Source organism: Mirounga angustirostris, unplaced genomic scaffold (assembly GCF_029215605.1).
Source record: "Mirounga angustirostris isolate CCGP_5_RB_7025 unplaced genomic scaffold, mMirAng1.0.hap1 SCAF_2, whole genome shotgun sequence".
Taxonomy (NCBI): domain Eukaryota; kingdom Metazoa; phylum Chordata; class Mammalia; order Carnivora; family Phocidae; genus Mirounga; species Mirounga angustirostris.
The window spans coordinates 21,543,412-21,564,140 of record NW_026991710.1 but is presented as its reverse complement, the minus strand read 5'-3'; the positions used below and the strand labels follow the sequence as shown (position 1 = coordinate 21,564,140).

General features: G+C 35.9%; 1 protein-coding gene across 6 annotated transcripts in view; it reads right to left on the bottom strand.

Annotated features, from left to right (window-relative positions):
• The window catches only part of TBC1D19 (TBC1 domain family member 19), a 156,658-nt gene that overhangs the window by 72,401 nt on the left and 63,528 nt on the right, over positions 1 to 20,729 (bottom strand). For all 6 annotated transcript variants that reach the window (XM_045881361.3, XM_045881364.3, XM_064584351.1 and 3 more), the window contains 3 exons: positions 14,751 to 14,823; positions 9,984 to 10,022; positions 8,203 to 8,315 (listed from right to left, as the gene is read on the bottom strand). In XM_045881361.3, coding sequence (XP_045737317.1) covers positions 8,203 to 8,315; positions 9,984 to 10,022; positions 14,751 to 14,823 — 225 coding nt within the window. The remainder of the gene's footprint in view (positions 1 to 8,202; positions 8,316 to 9,983; positions 10,023 to 14,750; positions 14,824 to 20,729) is intronic.

The window sequence follows — 20,729 nt, the reverse complement described above, 5'->3', positions numbered from 1 at the left end:
AACACAAGAAAAGAAACATACAGACCAATATCACTCATGGAGACAAAAAAAAAAAAAAAAAAAAAAAATCCTCAACAAAATATTAGCAAAACTGAATCCAATAACATATAGAAAGAATCGTACACCGTGACCACATGGGATTTACCACAGGTCTTTAAAGCTGGTTCAACATTCGAAAATCAATTAATGTAATCTGTCACATCAATGGGTTAAAAAGAAAAAAAAACAGGATTAAATCAATAGATAAAGGAAAGCATTTGATAAAATCCAACACCCATTTATAATAAAAACTCTCATAAATTAGAATTAGAGGGGGAACTTCCTCAACTTCCTCAACAAGAATATCTACAAAAAACTTACAGCTAATGTTAATCCTTATGCTGAGAAACTCAAAGTTTTCCCCCTAAAATTAAGTGCAAGGCAAGGGTGTTGCCTCTCACCACCATTTTCAATATCATGATGGAAGTTCTAGCTAGTGCAGTAAGACAAGAAAAGGAAATAAAAGGTACACAGATTGACAATGAAGAAATAAAACTGTCTTTGTTTGCAAATGATATGACTGTCTATGTTGAAAATCCAAAAGATTTGACAAAAAAACCTCCTGGATCTAATAAGCAATTATAGCAAGGTTGCAAGATTAAAATGTTAATATACAAAAGCCAATCACTTTCATATATACAAGAAATGTACAAGGGGAATTTGAAATTAAAAACACAATATCATATACATTAGCCCCCCAAAGAATAATTTCAACTTAGGTAAAAATCTAACAAAATATGTATAAGATCTATATGAGCAAAACCACAAAATTCTGATGAATGAAATCAAAGAAAAACTGAGTAAGTGGAGAGATATTCCATGTTCAGTATTGTCAAGATTCAAGACGTGCATTCTTCCTAACTTGATTTATAGATTCAATGCAATCCCAATCAAAATCCCAGACAATTATTTTGTGAATATTGATAAACTGATTCTAAAGTCTGTATCAAGAGGTAAAACCCAAAATAGCCAACACAATATTGAAGGAGAAGGAGGAGATTTTAAAGTTTATATAAAGAGGTAAAAGACCCTGAATAACTAATACAATATTGAAGAAGACCAAAATTGGAGGGCTGATATTACTGAACTTCAAGACCTACTATAAAACTATAGTAATCAAGGCAGTGTGGTACTGGCAAAAGAACAGACCAATAAATCAATGGGACAAAATACAGATCCCAGAAATAGACCCACATAAATATAGTCAGCTGATCTTTGATAAAAAGAGCAAAGGAAATATGAGGGAGTAAAAAAACCAGAAAACAATCTTTACAAAAAATGATGGAGTAAGTAGACATCCACATACAAAAAAATTAATCTAGATACAGACTTCACACCCTTCATAAAAATTAACTCAAAATGGATTACAGACCTAAGTGTAAAGTGCAAAACTATAAAACTCATAGGAGATAACAGGAGAAAACTGAGATGACCTTAGATGTGGTGATGCCTTTGTAGATATAATACTAAAGACATGATTCATAAAAAGAAATAATGGATAAGCTTGCTGCATTAAAATTAAACATTTGTGCTCTGCAAAAGACAACGTCAAGAGAATGAGAAAACAAGCCACAGACCAGGAGAAAATATTTGTAAAAGATACATCAGATAAAGAACTGTTATCCAAAATATACAAAGAACTCTTAAAACTCAACAATAAGAAAACAAACAACTCAATTAAAAAATGGGCTAAAGAGCTTAACAGACCTTTACAGACACCTCAACAAAGAAGATGTACAGATGTCAAACGAGCATATGAAAAGACGCTCCACATCATATGTCATCAGGGAAATGCAAATTAAAACAACAAAATACCACTACACACCTACTAGAATGGCCCAAACCTGGAACACTGACAATACTAAATGCTGGTGGAGGTGGAGCAAAAGGAACTCGTGTCTATTGCTGGTTGCAGTGCAGAATGGTAGAGTCCCTTTGGAAGACAATTTAGTGGTTTCTTACAAGACTAAACATTCTGTTACCATAAAATCCAGCAATCTTGCTCCTTGGTATTTACCCAAAGGAGTTGAAAATTTATGTCCACATAAAAACTTGCACACTCATGTTTATAGCAGCTTTATTCATAGTTGCCAAAAGTTGTCCTTCAGCAGGTTAATGGATAAACTGTGGTATATCCAGACAATGGAATATTATTCAGCACTAAAAAGAAATGAACCATCAAGTCATGAAAAGACATGGAGGAACTTTAAATGCATATTACTATGTGAAAGAAGTCAATCTGAAAAGGCTGCATAATATATGATTCCAACTATGTGACACTCTGGAAAAGGCATAATTATGTAGACAGTAAAAAGATCAGTAATTGCTAGCATGTTGGAGGGGAAGAGATGAATAGGTGGAGCACAGAGGAATTTTAGGGCAGTGAAAATCTTCTGTATGATACTATAAGGATAGATACCTGTCATTATACATTTGTCCAAACCCTTAGAATGTACAACACCAAGACGAACCCTAAGGTGAACACTGGATTTTGGGTGATTATGATATGTCAACATAAAAGTTCATCAATTGTAGCAAATGTACCACTCTGGCGGGGGACGTTGACAGCTGGGGAGATAATCCATGTGTGGGGCACGGCAGGTATATGAGAGATCTCTGCACCTTCCTATCAGTTTTGCTATAAACCTAAAATTGCTCTAAAAAAATCAAGTCTTAATCATTTTAGTTTGAGTGATTTGAGTGATTTTAATTTATTTTTATATTTTTTAAAGATTTGTTTACTTGTCTTAGAGAGAGTATGCACATGCATGAGTAGGGAAGGGGCAGAGGGAGAGGATCTCAAGCAGACTCCCTATGGAGCGCAGAGCCCCACGCAGCGCTTGATTTCACAACCCTGAGATCCTGACCTGAGCTGAAACCGAGAGTTGGATGCTTAATCGACTGGGCCACCCAGGCACCCTGAGTGATTTCAATTTATTATTTATTTAATTTGCTATTTTAAAATGTTGGGTTTAGGGCACCTGGGGGGCTCAGTCATTAAGCGTCTGCCTTCGGCTCAGGTCATGATCCTGGGGTGCCGGGATCAAGTCCCGCATTGGGCTCCCTGCTCGGCGGGAAGCCTGCTTCTCCCTCTCCCACTCCCCCTGCTTGTGTGCCTGCTCTCGCTATCTCTGTCAAATAAATAAAATCTTAAAAAAAAAAAAAATGTTGGGTTTATATTAACATAAAAAAGTGAAGTTAAATCAAAGAAAATATTTCTTTAGGTAATATATGCTGCAAACATGTATTCACATCTATATTATTGCCTATAATTCAGAAATTCCCTGTGGGAATTCTTTTTTTTTTTGAAGATTTTATTTATTTGACAGAGAGAGACATAGTGAGAGAGGGAACACAAGCAGGGGTGAGTGGGACCGGGAGAAGCAGGCTTCCCATGGAGCAGGGAGCCTGATGTGGGCCTAGATCCCAGGACTCTGGGATCATGACTTGAGCCGAAGGCAGATGCTTAGCAACTGAGCCAACCAGGCACCTCCCACAGGGAATTTCATTTTAATTGCTATTCTAAATAGTAATTTGTAATTGCATTTGTAATGCTTTTTATTGTAAATTAATAAACATCCTTCATGACCAATGCTAGAAAGCTAATAAATATTTTATTAAAAGCAAGTCATTAAAATTCTAATTGTAGTGCAGTATGCTTCCATAAAGAAATACGTCTTCAAAATGCTGTGAATAACTGAACATCTATAACTCTTGACATCTAACAGTGCTACCAACAAAAATCTCTTAATTCTAGAAAAAAAAGCATATCAGACAATTTGAGACCTATAAGGGACCTTTGAAATATCTAATCTATTTGCCTTATTTGCACATTAAGAAAATGAGATCTGGTCAAGTTAACTGCCTTAGCTAACATTATAGAACTGGCTATTGGCTGAACGAGTCTTCCCAATTCCAGTCTATGGTGTTTGGTTTCAATAACTTTTAGTGTAATTTATCCATATAAAATGAAAGAAAAACATGGATAGGAGAGTTGAAATTATAACAATGTTATAGTGATAAGGGATGATTTTTATATTAATAGCTTAATTTTATTCTATAAAATACATAAGTATTTATAAAATGCAATGATTACCAATAATATAACAGGATATTCTTAAAGAATATTTTGTATAAGCTCCAGTAATATAGATATTTAAGAGTAATAAATTATAATTATAAAAAGCAATCTCTGAAAAACAAAGTAGCCCAAATTTTTAGTATCAGAGAATATTTAAAGTTTAGTACATATATTTGTTTGGTATTTTATGCAGACTTACACTACTTTAACTAAAGAAAAAAAGGAAATGTACTCTCAGGAAATGAAAGACCTCAAAGAACATTCATAACATTTTACAGTTCATTAAACATCTAGACACTATGCAAGATACTGACATTCACAGATGGTGAAGAGGGAAAAAATCTCTGTCCTCAGGCACTCAACAAAGAAAAAGTGGCAGCCAAATAAAGTAAGAAGTATGGTACATTTTTCTCTGTCTTTAGGCCTTTGCTCCTGCCCTGGTTATGAAGGGAGAAAAAGAGAAGGAAGTATCTAGCTGTAACGGTGACGGAGCTGGGAGAAGACAAGATAGGGGAGAGAATGTTAGAAAAGCTTCTCAGAAAAGGTGATGGAATACGCTGTGTTTGAGAAAGATGAGTAGGAGTCTCCACGCAGACAAAAGTCTGAGAAGGTTTTTTTCAGGAAGAGAACTGCGTGGTGCAGAGAGACAATAGAGCATCTCTTGGAGGACCACAAACACATCGAGGTAAAGATTATGCCTTTTCTTTTAGACATCATGAGTCTGGCATACTTTCAGAACATATATTGGGGTTCTTTTTTTTTTAAGATTTTGCTTATTTATTTGAAAGAGAGAGAGCATGAGCCAGGGGGAAGGGCAGAGGAAGAGGGGCAAGCAAACTCCCCACTGAGCGGGGAGCCTAATGCGGGGCTCCACCCCAGGACCCTGAGATTGGGACCTGAGCCGAAGGCAGACACTTAACTGACTGAGCCACCCAGGGACCCCCACATATTGGAGTTCTGTAGGCAACCGGAAATAAAAGTTTTAGGCTTAAGAGAGAGCTTGGTTGAACCCAGAGTCAAAGCCATTAGGGAGTAAGTGACTTATGGATGAGACAGTCCAGGAAACATGTACAGAATGAAAAGAGGATCAAAATGGCATTCTTAGAAATACAAGCCCTTAAGGTCTAAAAAAGGAACCCAAATGGACACACACAAAAAAAGGAGAACAAGAGAATGAAGAACTAAGAAACTAGGGCAAACTAAAGACCAATATTTCAAGGGTGGAGTAGGCAAGAGTATCAAACGCAGCAGACGCAAGGACTAAAATGTGTCCACTGTTCCTTGGTGACTTTAGCTAGGGCAGTTATAGTCCTGTAGTGGGGTGTACACCCAGACTATAGTAGACTGAGTGATTAATGATTTTAAGGAAGTAGATGCTGCCACCATAGACTTTTCTTTCAGAAGGTTTAGCTACAAAAGTAGAGGAGGCAAGAACAGGTGCTGATGCAGTTAAGTTTACAGGTTTGGTAGAAGGAATCTGAATGAGTTTCTTAGGATGATTTCTGTTTTCTCTGGGTAGGAGAAGGTGAGGTGTTTCACTAAGACTCCGCAAAGAAGTGCTGAGGCGAGTGAAGGTCAAAAACAGACACTGTGAAGACTAACGAGCTGACCACGAAAACCTAGGAAGGTCAGGAGTTGTTGTGGACCCGCGTAAGGTTGTGGGGAACCTTATGAACTCACTAAAGGAAATGTTAAATATTAATACTAGTCCTGGCGATTTTATCAGTAAGGGAGTACCTAGAGCAAAGTATAGAGAAATTTTTTGTATTCTTTAATTAGCAAACTGAAATTAAGCAAAAATGTTTAAAATCTGAATAATGTTTACTAAATATGTATATTTTTATATACACCTAGAGATTTGCATAAAAGAAAATATATAAAAGCAATCCTTTTAAACTTATCACTTATTTTCTTAGTAAGAGAAAAAAATCAAAGTTAGTAATGTTCTAGTGAAATAAATTAATTACTAGGAACTTAAAGCATTATATCCAGTCTTTCTGTTGAGGTAAGATTTTTAAAAATATCCTATGGGTGTGAAATGTGAAATATTCCACTTAATCTCTCTAACTCCTTAATTATGATGCTATGTGTAGTTTATTTTAAATGACTGAAAAGTAATTGAACAAAAAGTTCTGATGAAGTATTCTTGATAAGAAGCAACCATTCTCCCTTTCTTTCCCCCCCCCTTCCCTCTAATGTACTACCTATAACAATTATTTGGAACTGTTTGTTCCAGTTTGTTGAGGTCATACTTTTACAGCTGAAAATAAGTGTAAGCGATGGAAGGTGTTTGCTTCAATAAAATCAAAACTGCTTTTCTGATAATATTAATTTCTATTTACAAACTTGCCATTTTGCATTTAAAAATTAAGATGACTATTAGCTCCAAAATTCAAGTGTAAAAACTGCCTTTGTACATTATAATAAACAATCACTATCTGGGATTACTACTTTGATTCTAGGGTGATACTTCTGGAAAAATTCTAAGTTTGTTCCTAAAATAGCAGCAGTTAATTCCTCTGGAGAGACAGATTTTGTTAATCTAGCGCCTGGTTAGTGAACTTGGTAGGTCATCTACACGGTTAGATCAGAACAAGAGTTACCATCTCTTCTCCAAGAGTTGATACACTCACAAAAAATGCCCAATATACACTCAACATCTATTCTGTAAACTGTTACTTCTAGTGTCACCACAAAAGATCAGCAATATCTGGGGCGCCCGGGTGGCTCAGTCCTTAAGCGTCTGCCTTCTGCTCCGGGCATGATCCCGGGGTCCTGGGATCAAGCCCTGCATCGGGCTCCCTGCTCAGCCGGAAGTCTGCTTCTCCCTCTCCTGCTCCCCCTGCTTCTGTTCCCTCTCTTGCTTTCTCTCTCTCTGTCAAGTAAATAAATAAAATCTCTAAAAAAAAAAAAATCAGCAATATCAGTTGGTCTAAAACTTCTCTGAAATAAATCATAATGTTTATTCTTTCAAAAAGGAAGTGATTTTTGACAGTGCTGATCACAGAGATTTAAAACATACATATATACACAAGCACATAAGTATATAATTTGCAAAGGTAAGAGGTGTAGTTTTTATTATAATATTTAATTTTCTTAAAAACTGCATTATTATAAATTATAATTAAGTTGTAACATAATAAATGCAACATGTAAGTATTATTTTATTACTACCATTAACGGTGACCATTTGTGTCAGGCACTATGGTAGAAGACTAACATACATCATTTCATTTAATCACAACCACTCTATGATATAAATATTATTACCTATATTTAAGAATGGGTAAATTGAGGTTTCAAGAAATTTAACTTGCTCAATGACTCATTTCAAATAAGTTGAGAAAGCTAGGAGTTGAAACCAGGTCCATATGATTCCAACACCCATGCTTTCAAGGACTAGGCTAGGGAAGTATCAGTTTGCTATTTATTAAAATCTTTAAGTGGATGGATTATATGATCAATGGGCTTAAAGCAAAAAAAGTAAAATTTTTTTCAAAAGGAATCAATGTCTTATATCATTTTTCTTTATTGAATCTATTACCTGTCTGTTGGTGATTTCTCTTCATATTCATTATATTTCCTAAAATAAAATGTTCCTATACTTAGAAAAATAATATTCCCATATAATATGTCAATTTTTAGAACCATAAAAATAGTGCATGTTTCAAAAGTAACTGTAGGGAGCAAGGGCTCATTCACATATACTGGGTGGGGTGGTCCTTCTTTATTTCTCCCTATTCTAACAACACAGTTCTACCAGATGTCTTCACTGACCTCCACTGGCGGACTCCATTTCTTACAATTTTATTTACGGCTTTTTGCACCTGTAAGTTTAAAGTAACCAACTAATTATCAATAACAAAAACTTCTATGTTAAGCACACAGTGATTAAATTCTGTTAATCTTGTCTTGGAACTCAAAACTATAGTGACTTTGAAAATAAAAAAGGGGGTAAATACATTAGACTAAGAAACCAAAGTAGAGAAAAAAAGAAACAAAAGTATTTCTATTTTGAGTAACTGGTCGTTGAAGAATAAATATTAATAGCTCAAATCTGGCCCATCTTTTCTCCTTCTTACCTCCGGTTGACTGGAAATATTCAAAATGAGAGCCCATAAGTCTGCTCTCAGTGCCGTGGGGCTTCCTTGTCGGATATACTGTTGAGCAGCTGCACCATCTTGTTCTGCTAGAACTGTCAGAAGTGTAGAAAGATCTCATTAGAAAATTCATAATGTAAGAAATAACACTGAAATCCTTAATTAAAATATCTTTGGGGAAGCTAACATTTCATCTTATATCTAACATTACATCACGTCTGGACAACCTTCTTTTACTCTCTGAATTTTGATGTGGCCCTGTTTACAGCCCTATACGTGTCAAGCCTTAAATTCCCCCACCTTCTACCTAATCTGGTAAAAGTTTTTAATGTAAGTATCTGGAAATCACTTTGCTTTAACTATAGCTGTACATATATATATATATAATCTTTGGGTTCCATGATCAAGTAAAGTCATATTTACAAATAACTCAAATTTCTTATGCATATTCTCTAAGTTATGAATGTTCTAGTATTTGGAAGTAGTATGGTATTTGAAGTATTATGGTTAAGAATTATAAAGGTGATGTGCCCTGGGTGTCATACGCAACTAATGAATCGTTGAACACTACATCAAAAACTAATGATGTATCATATGGTGGCTAATTGAACATAATATAAAAAAAAAAGAAAAAAGGAATTATGAAGGATGTAAGATATCTAATTTATTAGATGACTTCCTAGCTATCTGCCAAAATCAACAGAAAAGAGAGATTTTTTTTTAAAAAGAGGTAAAAAATAAAAGATCTAATAACCTTTAAGAAGGCCAAAAACTATTTGTAAGCAGCCAAGTTCACAAAATTAATATATTATCCTTTTGCTTTCATTTTCATTTTTATTTTCTTTAATGAAAATACCAACTATTAAGTCTGGAAATAAAGGCTCTCCCCAAACAAACAAACAAAACAAAACAAAACAAGCAAAAAAAAGATATACCAGACAACTGCTGGTATTTATCTAACATAAGTTTTCTTATTATTTTCTTCTTAAAAGGGAAAAATAAAAGCTTATACTAAATGAAAATGACATAACCTAAAGAAATAAAGGGATCATATAAAATAAAAAGAAATGAGACATATCCTTTAATTTGCAATTGTGTTTAATGCAAATGTCAAACATATGAGGGAAAAATGATGAAGTCTTGAATAAACATGTTCTTGAAAAACTGAACTAGGGAGTTGAGAACATGGCAGTACAATTGCCATAGAAGGTACTTTGTGATCCAAAGACTTACCTGCACTTCGTATTTCAAAGACAAAACAAGGAAAAGAATCTTCAAAAGGTAGGGGAAAACTATTCCCCGGAACACTAAGAGCCGCTTTGGCTATTAAGTCTTACCATTGTGAACAGTCATCGAGAAGCATGAAAGTTATAGTTTCTCCTGATGCAAGGGCATATTCCCATTAACACTAATGAAAAGTGTGTCGGTGCATCAAAGAGAGAGCCTGCCTCTTTGATTTTAAAATGAAATTCTATTGCTGAATGGAGTAAGCTAACATTCTTGAAGAATGTGTGTCTGCATTTATTATTTCCTTTTTAGTGAACCATCTGTGTGCTTCTTTATCTAACATTTATTGATGAAGCCAAAATGATGCATTTCTCCTCTTTATAAAGATTCCCATTATATTAACTACACAACTAAATATTACTCTTTTTTAGATTTTTAACTTTTTAGAGACTGAATTTCAGTTGGAGGTATAGAATGCAGACATTTACTTCAGACTGTTTCATTTTCAGAAAGTATAAGTATAATCAAAAGCTTACCTTTTTGCCCAATACGTACATGCTCATTTTCAAAAAGTTCTAAAAATGATAAAATAAAATTATTAGACACAAATATGATCAACCACATTTAGAACAATATTAGGTATATTTTTTCTGCTATTGATACTGTTTTAAAGCTGATTGGCTCTATAGAGAACTACAAGAATATGTATCTTTATATGTAGAAAAATCTTTTTTCTAAGTTGTTTAAAGTTTATGGAAATTAAAAATAAGTACATTTAATCAGAAGAAAAAACTGATAATTTTCCTTTGTTAAAATAAAACAGAAGGGCGCCTGGGTGGCTCAGTTGGTTAAGCGACTGCCTTTGGCTCAGGTCATGATCCTGGAGTCCCTGGATCGAGTCCCGCATCGGGCTCCCTGCTCGGCGGGGAGTCTGCTTCTCCCTCTGACCCTCCTCCCTCTCATGCTCTCTGTGTCTCATTCTCTCTCTCTCAAATAAATAAATTTAAAAAAATAAAAAATAAAAAATAAAACAGAATATCTTTTCACAACAGAAAAATGTCTACTCATCTTGACAGCTTCATTTGCAAAACCCTACTTCTGCTCTCTAATCTGCTATGAAAGCATAGCTGAAAAAAGCCTTAATGCTATTATAGGTAAAATTCCACTATACAAATGCCATTTTAAAAGATTATATGGGAGAAAGAAAGATTTACTTTTTTTAAAAAAAGATTTTATTTATTTATTCATTTTGAGAGAGAGAAAGAGAGAGCACGTGAGCGCAAGAGAGCAGGAGGAGGGGCAGAGGGAGAGGGAGAGGGAGAGAGAAAATCTCAAACAGACTCCATACTGAGTGCGGAGGCCAACGTGGGGCTGGATCCCATGACCCTGGAGATCATGACCTGAGCCAAAATCAAGAGTCAGGTGCTTAACTGATTGAGCCACCTAGGCATCCCAAAGATTTGCTTTTAAAGTACCAATCATACTGGGAAAAGACTCGATAAACTAAATCACATTAAAAAAAGAAAAAACTTCTATTCATCAAAAGACACCATGGAGAGTGAAAAGGTAAGTCGCAGAGTGGGAGAATATATCTGCAATACATATACCTGGCAAAGGACTTGTATCTAGAACCTGTAAAGAACTCCTGGAAAAGACAGACAACTATCTGACACAATAGGCAAAACATGTGAACAGGTTCTTTACAAAAAAGGAGACCCAAAGGACCAGTAAAGTTATGGAAAGAGGCTCAACCACATTAGTCATCAGAGAAATGCAATTAAAACCATTATGAAATACACACCCATTGTAATGGTAAAATAAAAAACGGGCAATTCTACATTCAAAGGAAATGAAGCAAATGAACTTTTCAGACGAAGGTGGTGGGAATGTAAATAGTGCAGCCACTTGGAAAACTGGCAGCACCTACTAACACTGAATGTATGCACATCCTAGGACAATTAGCAATTTACTCTCAGGTATATACCTTAATGCATGCATATGTGCCCCAGGGGACATATACTAGAATATCATGGCAGCATTACTGGTAATAACCAAATAGTGGGAACAACTCAAATGACCATCAATAGTAGAAATCATCAACTGTATGATCCCATATCTATAAAGTAAAAAATAGGCAAAACTAACCTATGGTGTTAGAAGTCAGTATAGGTGTTACCCATGGAGGTGGTAGAGTCTAGAATTGTACTTGGAGGCTTCTGGGATGCTGGTAATACTCTATTTCTTGATCTAGTCAGAGGGTTCACAAGTGTTTTCACTTCATAAAAATTCACTGATCTGTATACTTAGGATTTGTGTCCTTTTCAGTATGCACATTATACTACTATAAATGTTATTCAAAAATTAGAGCAAAAAAAAAAAAAAGATTATGAAACTATGAGAGGGAAAGATTGTAGCTCTTCTCCCCATCCCAGAGAAAATCATTTTTTCAATTTCCTTTCTTCCTCTTTCTTCCCACCAGCTGAGAAAGGAGGAACTATTAATTGGATTTGTTAGATTCTACAACAGTGATTAGTTTGCCTTTTCTAATAAATGGGATAACCATGTGTTAAGGGCCATGAACTTACATGTGACTGTCTGGGTAAGTAGAGCCTGGGTCCCCTGGCAACCTGGTGACCATCTTGGCACTTGATTCCCTCCTCCCAATTTCTAGCAGTCCTGCTTTGAGGAGTAGAGAATAAAAACAACTGCATCAACTAAAGAGACTATCAGCCTCCTCTAGCAGATGTAGTGTTCCTTCCTCTGCTCCAACTGTCCCTTGTATGCCTTGTATGTAATAATAGCAAATACTACACTGATTCTTATCTGAATCTTACTTTCCATTATATCTTCACCAAGAGTAAAGATTATGTCATATCTTTGTGTTCACTAGTGTCTGGCCCTTAGCAGGGTCTCACATTTGTTGTGTCACAAGTGAATCAAAGAAGAAAGAACTATACTCCAGTTTAAGAAAACAATTAGGCTTTCTAAAGCATAGCTACTATAGGATTTAGAATAATATTAAGCAATTCTCATGGGTTATTTCAAAAATGAAAAACATAAATATCATTCAAGGTTGTATTATTATTATTTTCTTTTCCTTTTGTTATATATATGGCTATCACTGGCCATGAACAGAAATAGAAGATATCTGTCTTAGTCTGTTCAGATTACGATAATAAAACACCCACAGACTGGGTTATAAACAACAGAAATTTATTTCTTACAGTTCTGGGGACTGGAAGTCTAAGATCAGGGCACCAGTTTGGTTGGGCTCTGGTGAATGCCCTCTTCTGGTTTGCAGACTCCTGCCTCTTCTCTGTGTCCTCACATGGTGGAAGGAGCTAGAGAGCTCTTTCACAAGGGCGCTGATCTTATGCGTGAGTGCACCACCCTCCTGACCTAATCACTTTCCTGAGGCTCCACCTAATACCATCACCTAGGGGATTAGAACTTCAAAATAGTTCAGGATAAAAACATCTAAACCATAGCAGTATCTTCTTCTGTAAGATATCTGATATCTTCTTATAAAATAAAAAAGGACTATTAAAGGGGCTAGGAGGGGAGGCAGCATATAATGGCAGACTTTGGAGGCAGACTGTTTAGTTTTGAATCTTGGTTCTAGCACTTACTAGCTTTGTGACCTTGGGCAAGTTACTTAACATCTCCACTTCTTCAACTTTAAAATGGTAGTAATACTTATATCTCACATGACACTAGAAAATTAAAGCCACAATATTGTGTAACTATATGCCACCAGAATGACTACAAAGAAGATGGCATACATCAAGCATTAGCAAACATATAGGACAACTTCTACTCTCATACCTTGTTGGTGGAAGTGTAAACTGGTACTACGGTTTTTTCTTTGGAAATTATCTACTAAAGCCGAACTTATGCAAACCCCAGGAGAGAGAAATTGTCTTCCCAGGGGTATACTCAACAGTGGAGTATACATATGCTCACCAAAAGAAACATACTAGGATGTTCATAGCAGCCTTATTTGTCATACCCCAAACTTGAAACTTCCCAAATACTCATCAACAGCAGAATGAATAAATAAATGTGTGGTATATCAATACAGTAGAACATTATAATGCAAAAAAATTGCCCACAAATACATACAATACGGCTGAATCTCAGAAACATAATGTGGAATAAAAGAAGTCAAACATCAAAGGGTACATACTATATGCTTCCATTCATATGAAGTTCAAGAACTGGCAAAATTAATCTATACTGCTAGAAATCAGAATAGTGGTTATCTTTGACAAAGGAAATAAAGATTGAAAGAGGGTAGAAGGGGCCTTCAGTTTATTGATCTGGATGGTATTTTAATAGGTGTGTCCAATTCATAAAAATTCAATGAGCCATTCTCTTAGGATATATGTATTTTTCCTTTTTTAAAAAAATATAATCTCTACACCCAACTTGGGGCTCAAACTCACAATCCAGAGATCGAAGTCACACTCTCTACCAATTTAGCCAGGCAGCCTCCCCTGTACTTTTCTATATGCATTATACATTAATAAAGTTTTAAAAATGGTAATAGTACATACCTCCTAGAGCTGCTGGGGTTAAAATGAGATAATACACATGTAACATATAGTATGTACTCAATGATTTTATTATATTTACTATTATTATTAATAAGAAATAGCCAACTTCCTTATTTTATAGAGAAAGAAAAAAGTCCAGAAATGTAAAGTGACTTGTCCAAGTCACATAGCTAGCCAGTGGTGGAGGAAAGACTAGAACAATTCCACTACAATATAGGCCTCCATATTTTAAGTCAATTTTTACTTCTTGTTTATTATAGCTAAATACTAATCTGGTCTTTTATGAAAAACACATTGTATTTATGCACAAAAAGAGAAAAGCTGGGGAAATGTTCTGTTTGGTTAAGATTTAAAAGACACTAATTTTATAGCCTAAGTTTACACAAGGTAGAATATATGTATATAATTAACTTGGTGATACAAACAGTAATAAAAATAGATGGTAATGGCCAGTAAATGAAAATATGAGTGCTGCCAGTGACAATTTTACCAACAAAATGACTTAAGTATGTTAAATGACTTTTCAAAATTAAAGACCTTCAAATAAAAAGACAAAATCTAGTTGAATTCTGATAATTATAACATACAGAATTCTATTCAATAATTAACAGTAATCAAGGAGTAATCAAAAAGTATGCTTAGTTTTCAGACATAAAAAGTTACTAGATTAATTTGGAAATGACAAGATGAGCTTTCAACTCACTCTCATTTATCATTAATTATCTGCTGTATGGAAGAAACACTCACCAGGAGGCACTTGTGTAGAATCATCTATACCCAGCTGTCCTGTAGTTAAGCCGAGTTCTACAAAGAATTCTTTCTGAAAAATAACACACATAGAATTAACATACATCTCAGGCTTTGCTACACAGTATCAAAAAAAATCAGCCTCCTCCAAATGTAAGCTTAAATAAAAATCACAATGAAAAATGAATCTTTGCTTCCTTCAAATATCTTAAAAAGAAGATGATATTATTGAACTTTTCAAGAGTAATGTGTTAGTCAAATTTTGCTTTTTTTAAGTAATAGTAAGTAAAGTAAGTAAACTAAGTAAAGTAAGACATGATAATTATACTTTTGAGTAAAGAACTAGTAACATTCAAATCTTTCCTGAAACATACCCACATAGTATGTGTAGAACTCAACAATTTTATCTTCTAAATTCATTGTCTAAAATTCCCAATATGATTCTCTACCTGTTTTCTATGGTACTGTACTTCACTTCGCTTTTAATCAACTAAACACTGCAAATATCCAAAACAACTTAAATTAATTTTTAAGTAAAATTAGACTTTCAAGTGTTCTGCTAAACTAAGAACAAATTAGATTTATTCTCCAGACTTCCTCCACTTATCTAGTAATGTCTAGGGAAAGTAATCATGTTTGTCTGTTATTTTTTAAATATATAACAACCCCATATATTCACATTATTTTTATTCCCTAAGTAATTAAATATTTCTATTAATATTTGCCTCAGTGTTTTGTTATTATTCTAATTGCTAAAACCAAACTTCCTTCTCCTTTAAAAGATGGAATTAGTTTTGGGGCGCCTGAGTGGCTCAGTCGGTTAAGTGTCTGCCTTCGGCTCGGGTCATGATCCCAGGGTCCTGGGATAGAGCCCCACATTGGGCTCCCTGCTCTGTGGGAAGCCTGCTTCTCCCTCTCCCGCTTCCCCACTTGTGTTCCCTCTCTCTCTGTGTCTCTCTGTCGAATGAATAAATAAAATCTTTAAAAAAAAAAAAAAAAGATGTAATTAGTTTTAATCCTTCATAATTATATTATTATTTAACTTAGTGATTTATTTCTGCCCCTCATAAGACAGTTATCCAGCCTAACATGTACAGTCATTTCATTTTTGTATTGATTTTAAATAACTGATGTTATACTTCAATTTTTAACTAAACTTGGTTTTTACATATACTTTTAAAAAGCACTTCAATTATTTTTCCAATTTTTAATGACTAAAGAGGAAAAGTCCCTTCATACTACAGAAGGGACCTAGATCCAATAAACATGTCAATATTAGCTTCTGTAATCACAGTGGAGAATTTTACTTATGCTAAGACATGATAAGGCACAGAAACAGAACTCTGAACATTCATTTTCTATTTCACTGCTCTGTACTATTTTTCATTCAATATCAGTAGACCTGCACCCCAATCTCAGATTTCCTTCAAAACTCACCCAAGATACTAGGCCTTCTGGGATGCCTTCGTTGATATTCTGGGCTAATGGAAACAACTTTATATGCTATATGTATTACCTTTTATAAACCTCTACAAAGCATAGAATCACATCATATTGAAATTATCTTTTTATTGTCCATCTCCCCATTAACCTGAAGCTCCTGGAAGGTAAGGACTGTGTCTTACAAATATTTGTACGCCCAGTAGAGTGTGCTGAGTGACAAATAGCAGAGGGGCTCCATAAATATTGAATCACCCTGCTGAGCTCTAGTTTCCAACCTGTTGCCTCTATATGACTGAAACAGTAAACAGGAATGAGTTGACAATTTCACTTTAGAGTTAATAAATTTCAGTTTATTTAAAAAAATGTCTTTTTAACATGGATAAGTCTACATAACATTGTAAACTACGTTTGAAAGCCATCTATTAAAGGATCATTTGACTCAGTGAGCCTCACCAAGTTCAATACTCATACACACAGACCAGGGTCTCAAATAAAACATGCATCCTGGAGTCAGAATCGTATCACCAGGCCACATGACTCAAGGAAGGCAGGAACAACTAGCCCTCGTCACAGCAGGAAGAGAAGGACTAACCATACTCTTAGTGGGTATAGCCACAAGTTTTTTGAAAATTAGCCACAGGCTTTTGGTTCTTCAATAGCTAAGAATGAATCCACATCAGCTCCAGGTCCCCCCAGACAGACAGAAGACATACCTAGTCCCACTCACACACATGCTAAACGTTTTCATACAGTATCCTTTCCCTGCTTCTTTACCTAGCAAACTCCTTCAAACTAGTCCAAATGGCAGTACCTCTAAGAAGACTTCCCACCACTTCCAGCAGAAGAATCTGCCACTTCCTCTTCTGTACACTTTGTATAAACTACTACAAACAGGACTTCTAACATTTTTTAAAAAATAACTTCTTAAAAATTAATTTTTTTAATTGATTAGATTTTTAATAGTAATGATTAACAGTTATATACTGCTTACTAAGTTTCAAGTACCATCTATATGCTTTATATTTTAGTTTCCTAAGGCTTCCATAAAAAAAAAAAAAGTCCCACTAACTGGGTGGCTTTAAACAACAGAAATTTATTCTCACAGTTCTAGAGGCTAGAATCAAGGTGCTAACAAGGCCATGCTCTCCCTGAAGACTCTAGGGGAGATCTGTTCCAAGCCTTTCTCTTAGCTTCTGGTATTGCTGGCAACCTTTGGTGTTCCTTGGCTTATAGATGCCTAACTCCAATCTCTGCCTCCACTGTCTTAAGAAACTCTCCTCGTCTCTCTTCTGTGTCTCTTCTCTTATAAAAACACTAGTCGAATTGGATTTCCGGCCCATCCTATTTCTGCAAGATATTACCTTAATCATTTATCTCTTCCTTTACCCTTCAACAACTCTGAAAAGACCCTCCACAATATAATTTTGCATGTGGTCAAACTTTTCTTGGCAGGCATTCATCCTGGAACCCTCCACCTCTTGCTTCAATCTGGAATCCCTGTGCTCTGGTCCTATTGCACACCCTTTGCCCTGAAACTTCTTTTCATTCTCATTCTGGAAATTTTTCTTCTCTTAGGTTGGAACCCTATTTCCTGGGTTCCCCTATTTTGCTCTCTTTATGAGCTTGTTTTGGAGGTTTTGGTAATAGTTCCCCAAATAAGAGTAAATATTTTAGACCACATATATCTGAAAATGTCTACTCCAACCTCACATCTGATTAACTGTTGGCTACATACAGAATTCTTGGCTTGAAATCATTTGGATTGTTAAAGGGATTACTTCAAAATCTTCTGGCTTCCAGTTTTGCTGCTGAGAAGTCAGATGCCACTCTAATTCCTGACACTTTATATGTATTCTATTTTCCTTCCATAAAGTTTTTAGAGTCTTCTTTTCAGGGGCCTTGATATTGGTCTTCTTTCATTCATGGCATTGGAAAGTGGGTGGGGACCTTTTCATACCAGAGATTCCTATCTTTCAGGTCTTGGGAATTTTAAGAATTCCCTTACCACTGTTTTCTCTTTCTGGAACTCCTACTAGTCAGATGTTAGCCCTTCTGGATTTATCATCCAGGTAAAAAAAAAAAATCTTTTCCCTCTTATTTTTCATCTCGTTGGCTTTTTGCTTTTGTTTTGTCTTCTTTTTTTTTTTTTTTTAAGATTTTATTTATTTATTTTGACAGAGAGAGAGAGAGACAGCGAGAGAGGGAACACAAGCAGGGGGAGTGGGAGAGGAAGAAGCGGGTTTCCCGCTGAGCAGAGAGCCCAATGTGGGGCTTGATCCCAGGACCCCGGGATCATGACTCAAGCCGAAGGCAGATGCCTAACGACTGAGCCACCTAGGCGCCCCTTGTTTTGTCTTCAGATAGAGATTTCCTCACCTTTGTTTTCAACTCTCCTACCATATTTTTGATTCCTAAATGTTCTTTTTCATTCTCTCATGTTTTGTGGTTTTAATGAAACTCTGTTCTTGTGTAATTCTTGTTTCATGAGTAGTATCTTCTCTGAGAATACTAATGGATTAAGTCTTCTATTGGAAAGAAATGTTTAATAGGTTAACCTCTTTGTCCATGTGAAGATGACCTTGGGTTTACCTTCTCCCAGCACTGTTGCCCTGTGTTCTGGATCTCACACACACCACATATACACATGTACACACAAATTGTGGCAAAGGAATGCCAGCTACATTACTAAGCAATGGACTTTACTGAAAAAATATGACCCTTGATGATAAATTACATTTGAAATAGAAGACTGTGAGTGGACTATAAAAATCTATTAGAAAACACAGGCCTTAGTTGCCTGGTGTGGTGTCTCTTGATAGGACTTGGAAGTTATGCTCATGTGCATTATAAGAAACAGTTCCTATCGTGTATGACTTCCCTATGTTGTACCTATGTAATTTTGTCACTTCCAAGTGCATGCATTCCTTGTCGGGGCTGGGAAGTAGCATAGGATTGGCTGTAAGGAATCCCAGTGAAGATCTACGTGATATACAGACATGCTATGTTTTCTGTCCTGTCCTATTCTACAAATCTAAGTGAACCTATGCCAGGTTATGACCTATTGTATCCTGTGAGTGTGAATGTAACTCTAAACCTAAAACAATTAGTGCTCATGATAAGCATTCATTCCCTAAATTGGCTATTTTTCTTTTTTTGGTTTTAATTTTTGTTTCTGCCTTTCAAATTGGAAGATTTCAAATATCTGGAGATCCTAGGCTGGTCAGTCATATTTAGGAATGAGGCAATCGAAGGGGAAGCTGTGTCTGCAAGGATAGGGCATAGGATGCAGTAGAGGGAGAGAACTGGGCAGGCACAGTGATGGAGGTAGGGGATGAGGGTATCAGTCTCATCATTTGGTCAACTTTCACTTAATTTCTGTTTTCAAAATAGTGTCTCATTCCTGTACTGCTCTAAATCTGAAGTCTCTGAATTCTTAGCCTTTCTGATTCTTTTTCTCTCATGAATATGTCTCTGGTCTCCTGTGGGGAAGGAGGAGTCATCTGAATATGCAAGGTGGTAGGAGTCTGTAGGTCTACTGTCTCCTGATATAGACTTTCACACAGTCTCATTTTCAACCCTATTGCTCACCAAGGCCTTCTATAACATGTGGTGTCTCCAATTCTTGAGCCTTTCCAAAGTTCTATGGAGAAAATCATCTTGCTTCTTGTATCAGTCAGAAAATAGAAATCATACCAGAAATATGAACAGGGAAGAATAGAATTAGCAAATGCAAAAAGCAACTATGACTTCTAGACTGATCAAGAAGGAACCAAGAAGGATCTAAGAACTCAGGAAAGGGTCCCCCTTGCCCTCAAGACTGAGATTCAGACTTTCTTTTTTTACGAAATTCTCACCATAGTAAGTTGTAGTTACCATCTGTTATCAAAGTTATTACACTATTACCTACTATATTCTCTATGCTGTACTTTTCAGCCCCGTGCTTTATTTATTTTCTAACTGGAAGTTTGTACCTTTTAATCCTCTTCACCTATTTTGCCCATCTCCCCACCACTCTCCACTCTGATACCCACTAGTTTGTTCTCTGTATTTGTGAGTTTATTCTCTTTTTTGTTTGTTTTCTACTTTGGATTCCATGAGATTCAGTCTTTTTTTTTTTAAAGATTTTATTTATTTATTTGAGAGAGAGAGAGAGAGAAAGTGGTGGGGAGGAGTAGAGGGAAAGGGAGAAGCAGGCTCCCCGCTGAGGAGGGAGCCCAATGTGGGGCTCAATCCCAGGACCCTTGAGATCATGATCTGAGCAGAAGGCAGACACTTAACTGACTGAGCCACCCAGGTGCCCCAGATTCAGTCTTTTAAGGAGAGAGAATGGCTACCCCAGGAATGTTCATGGGGATTAGAGGATGGGTGAAGAAACTTGTCAGGGCACAGTCTGGAGCTGGTTTCTCCATGCTGATCGGCTGCCTTCCGAACATAGGAACCAGGAAGGGAAGTTCCTTTTTCTTGTTATGGTCTGCAGTGCCCCTCCAGAACCTTCTACTGATAAAGCCTAACATCAAGCCAGTTAGCAAAAGAGGA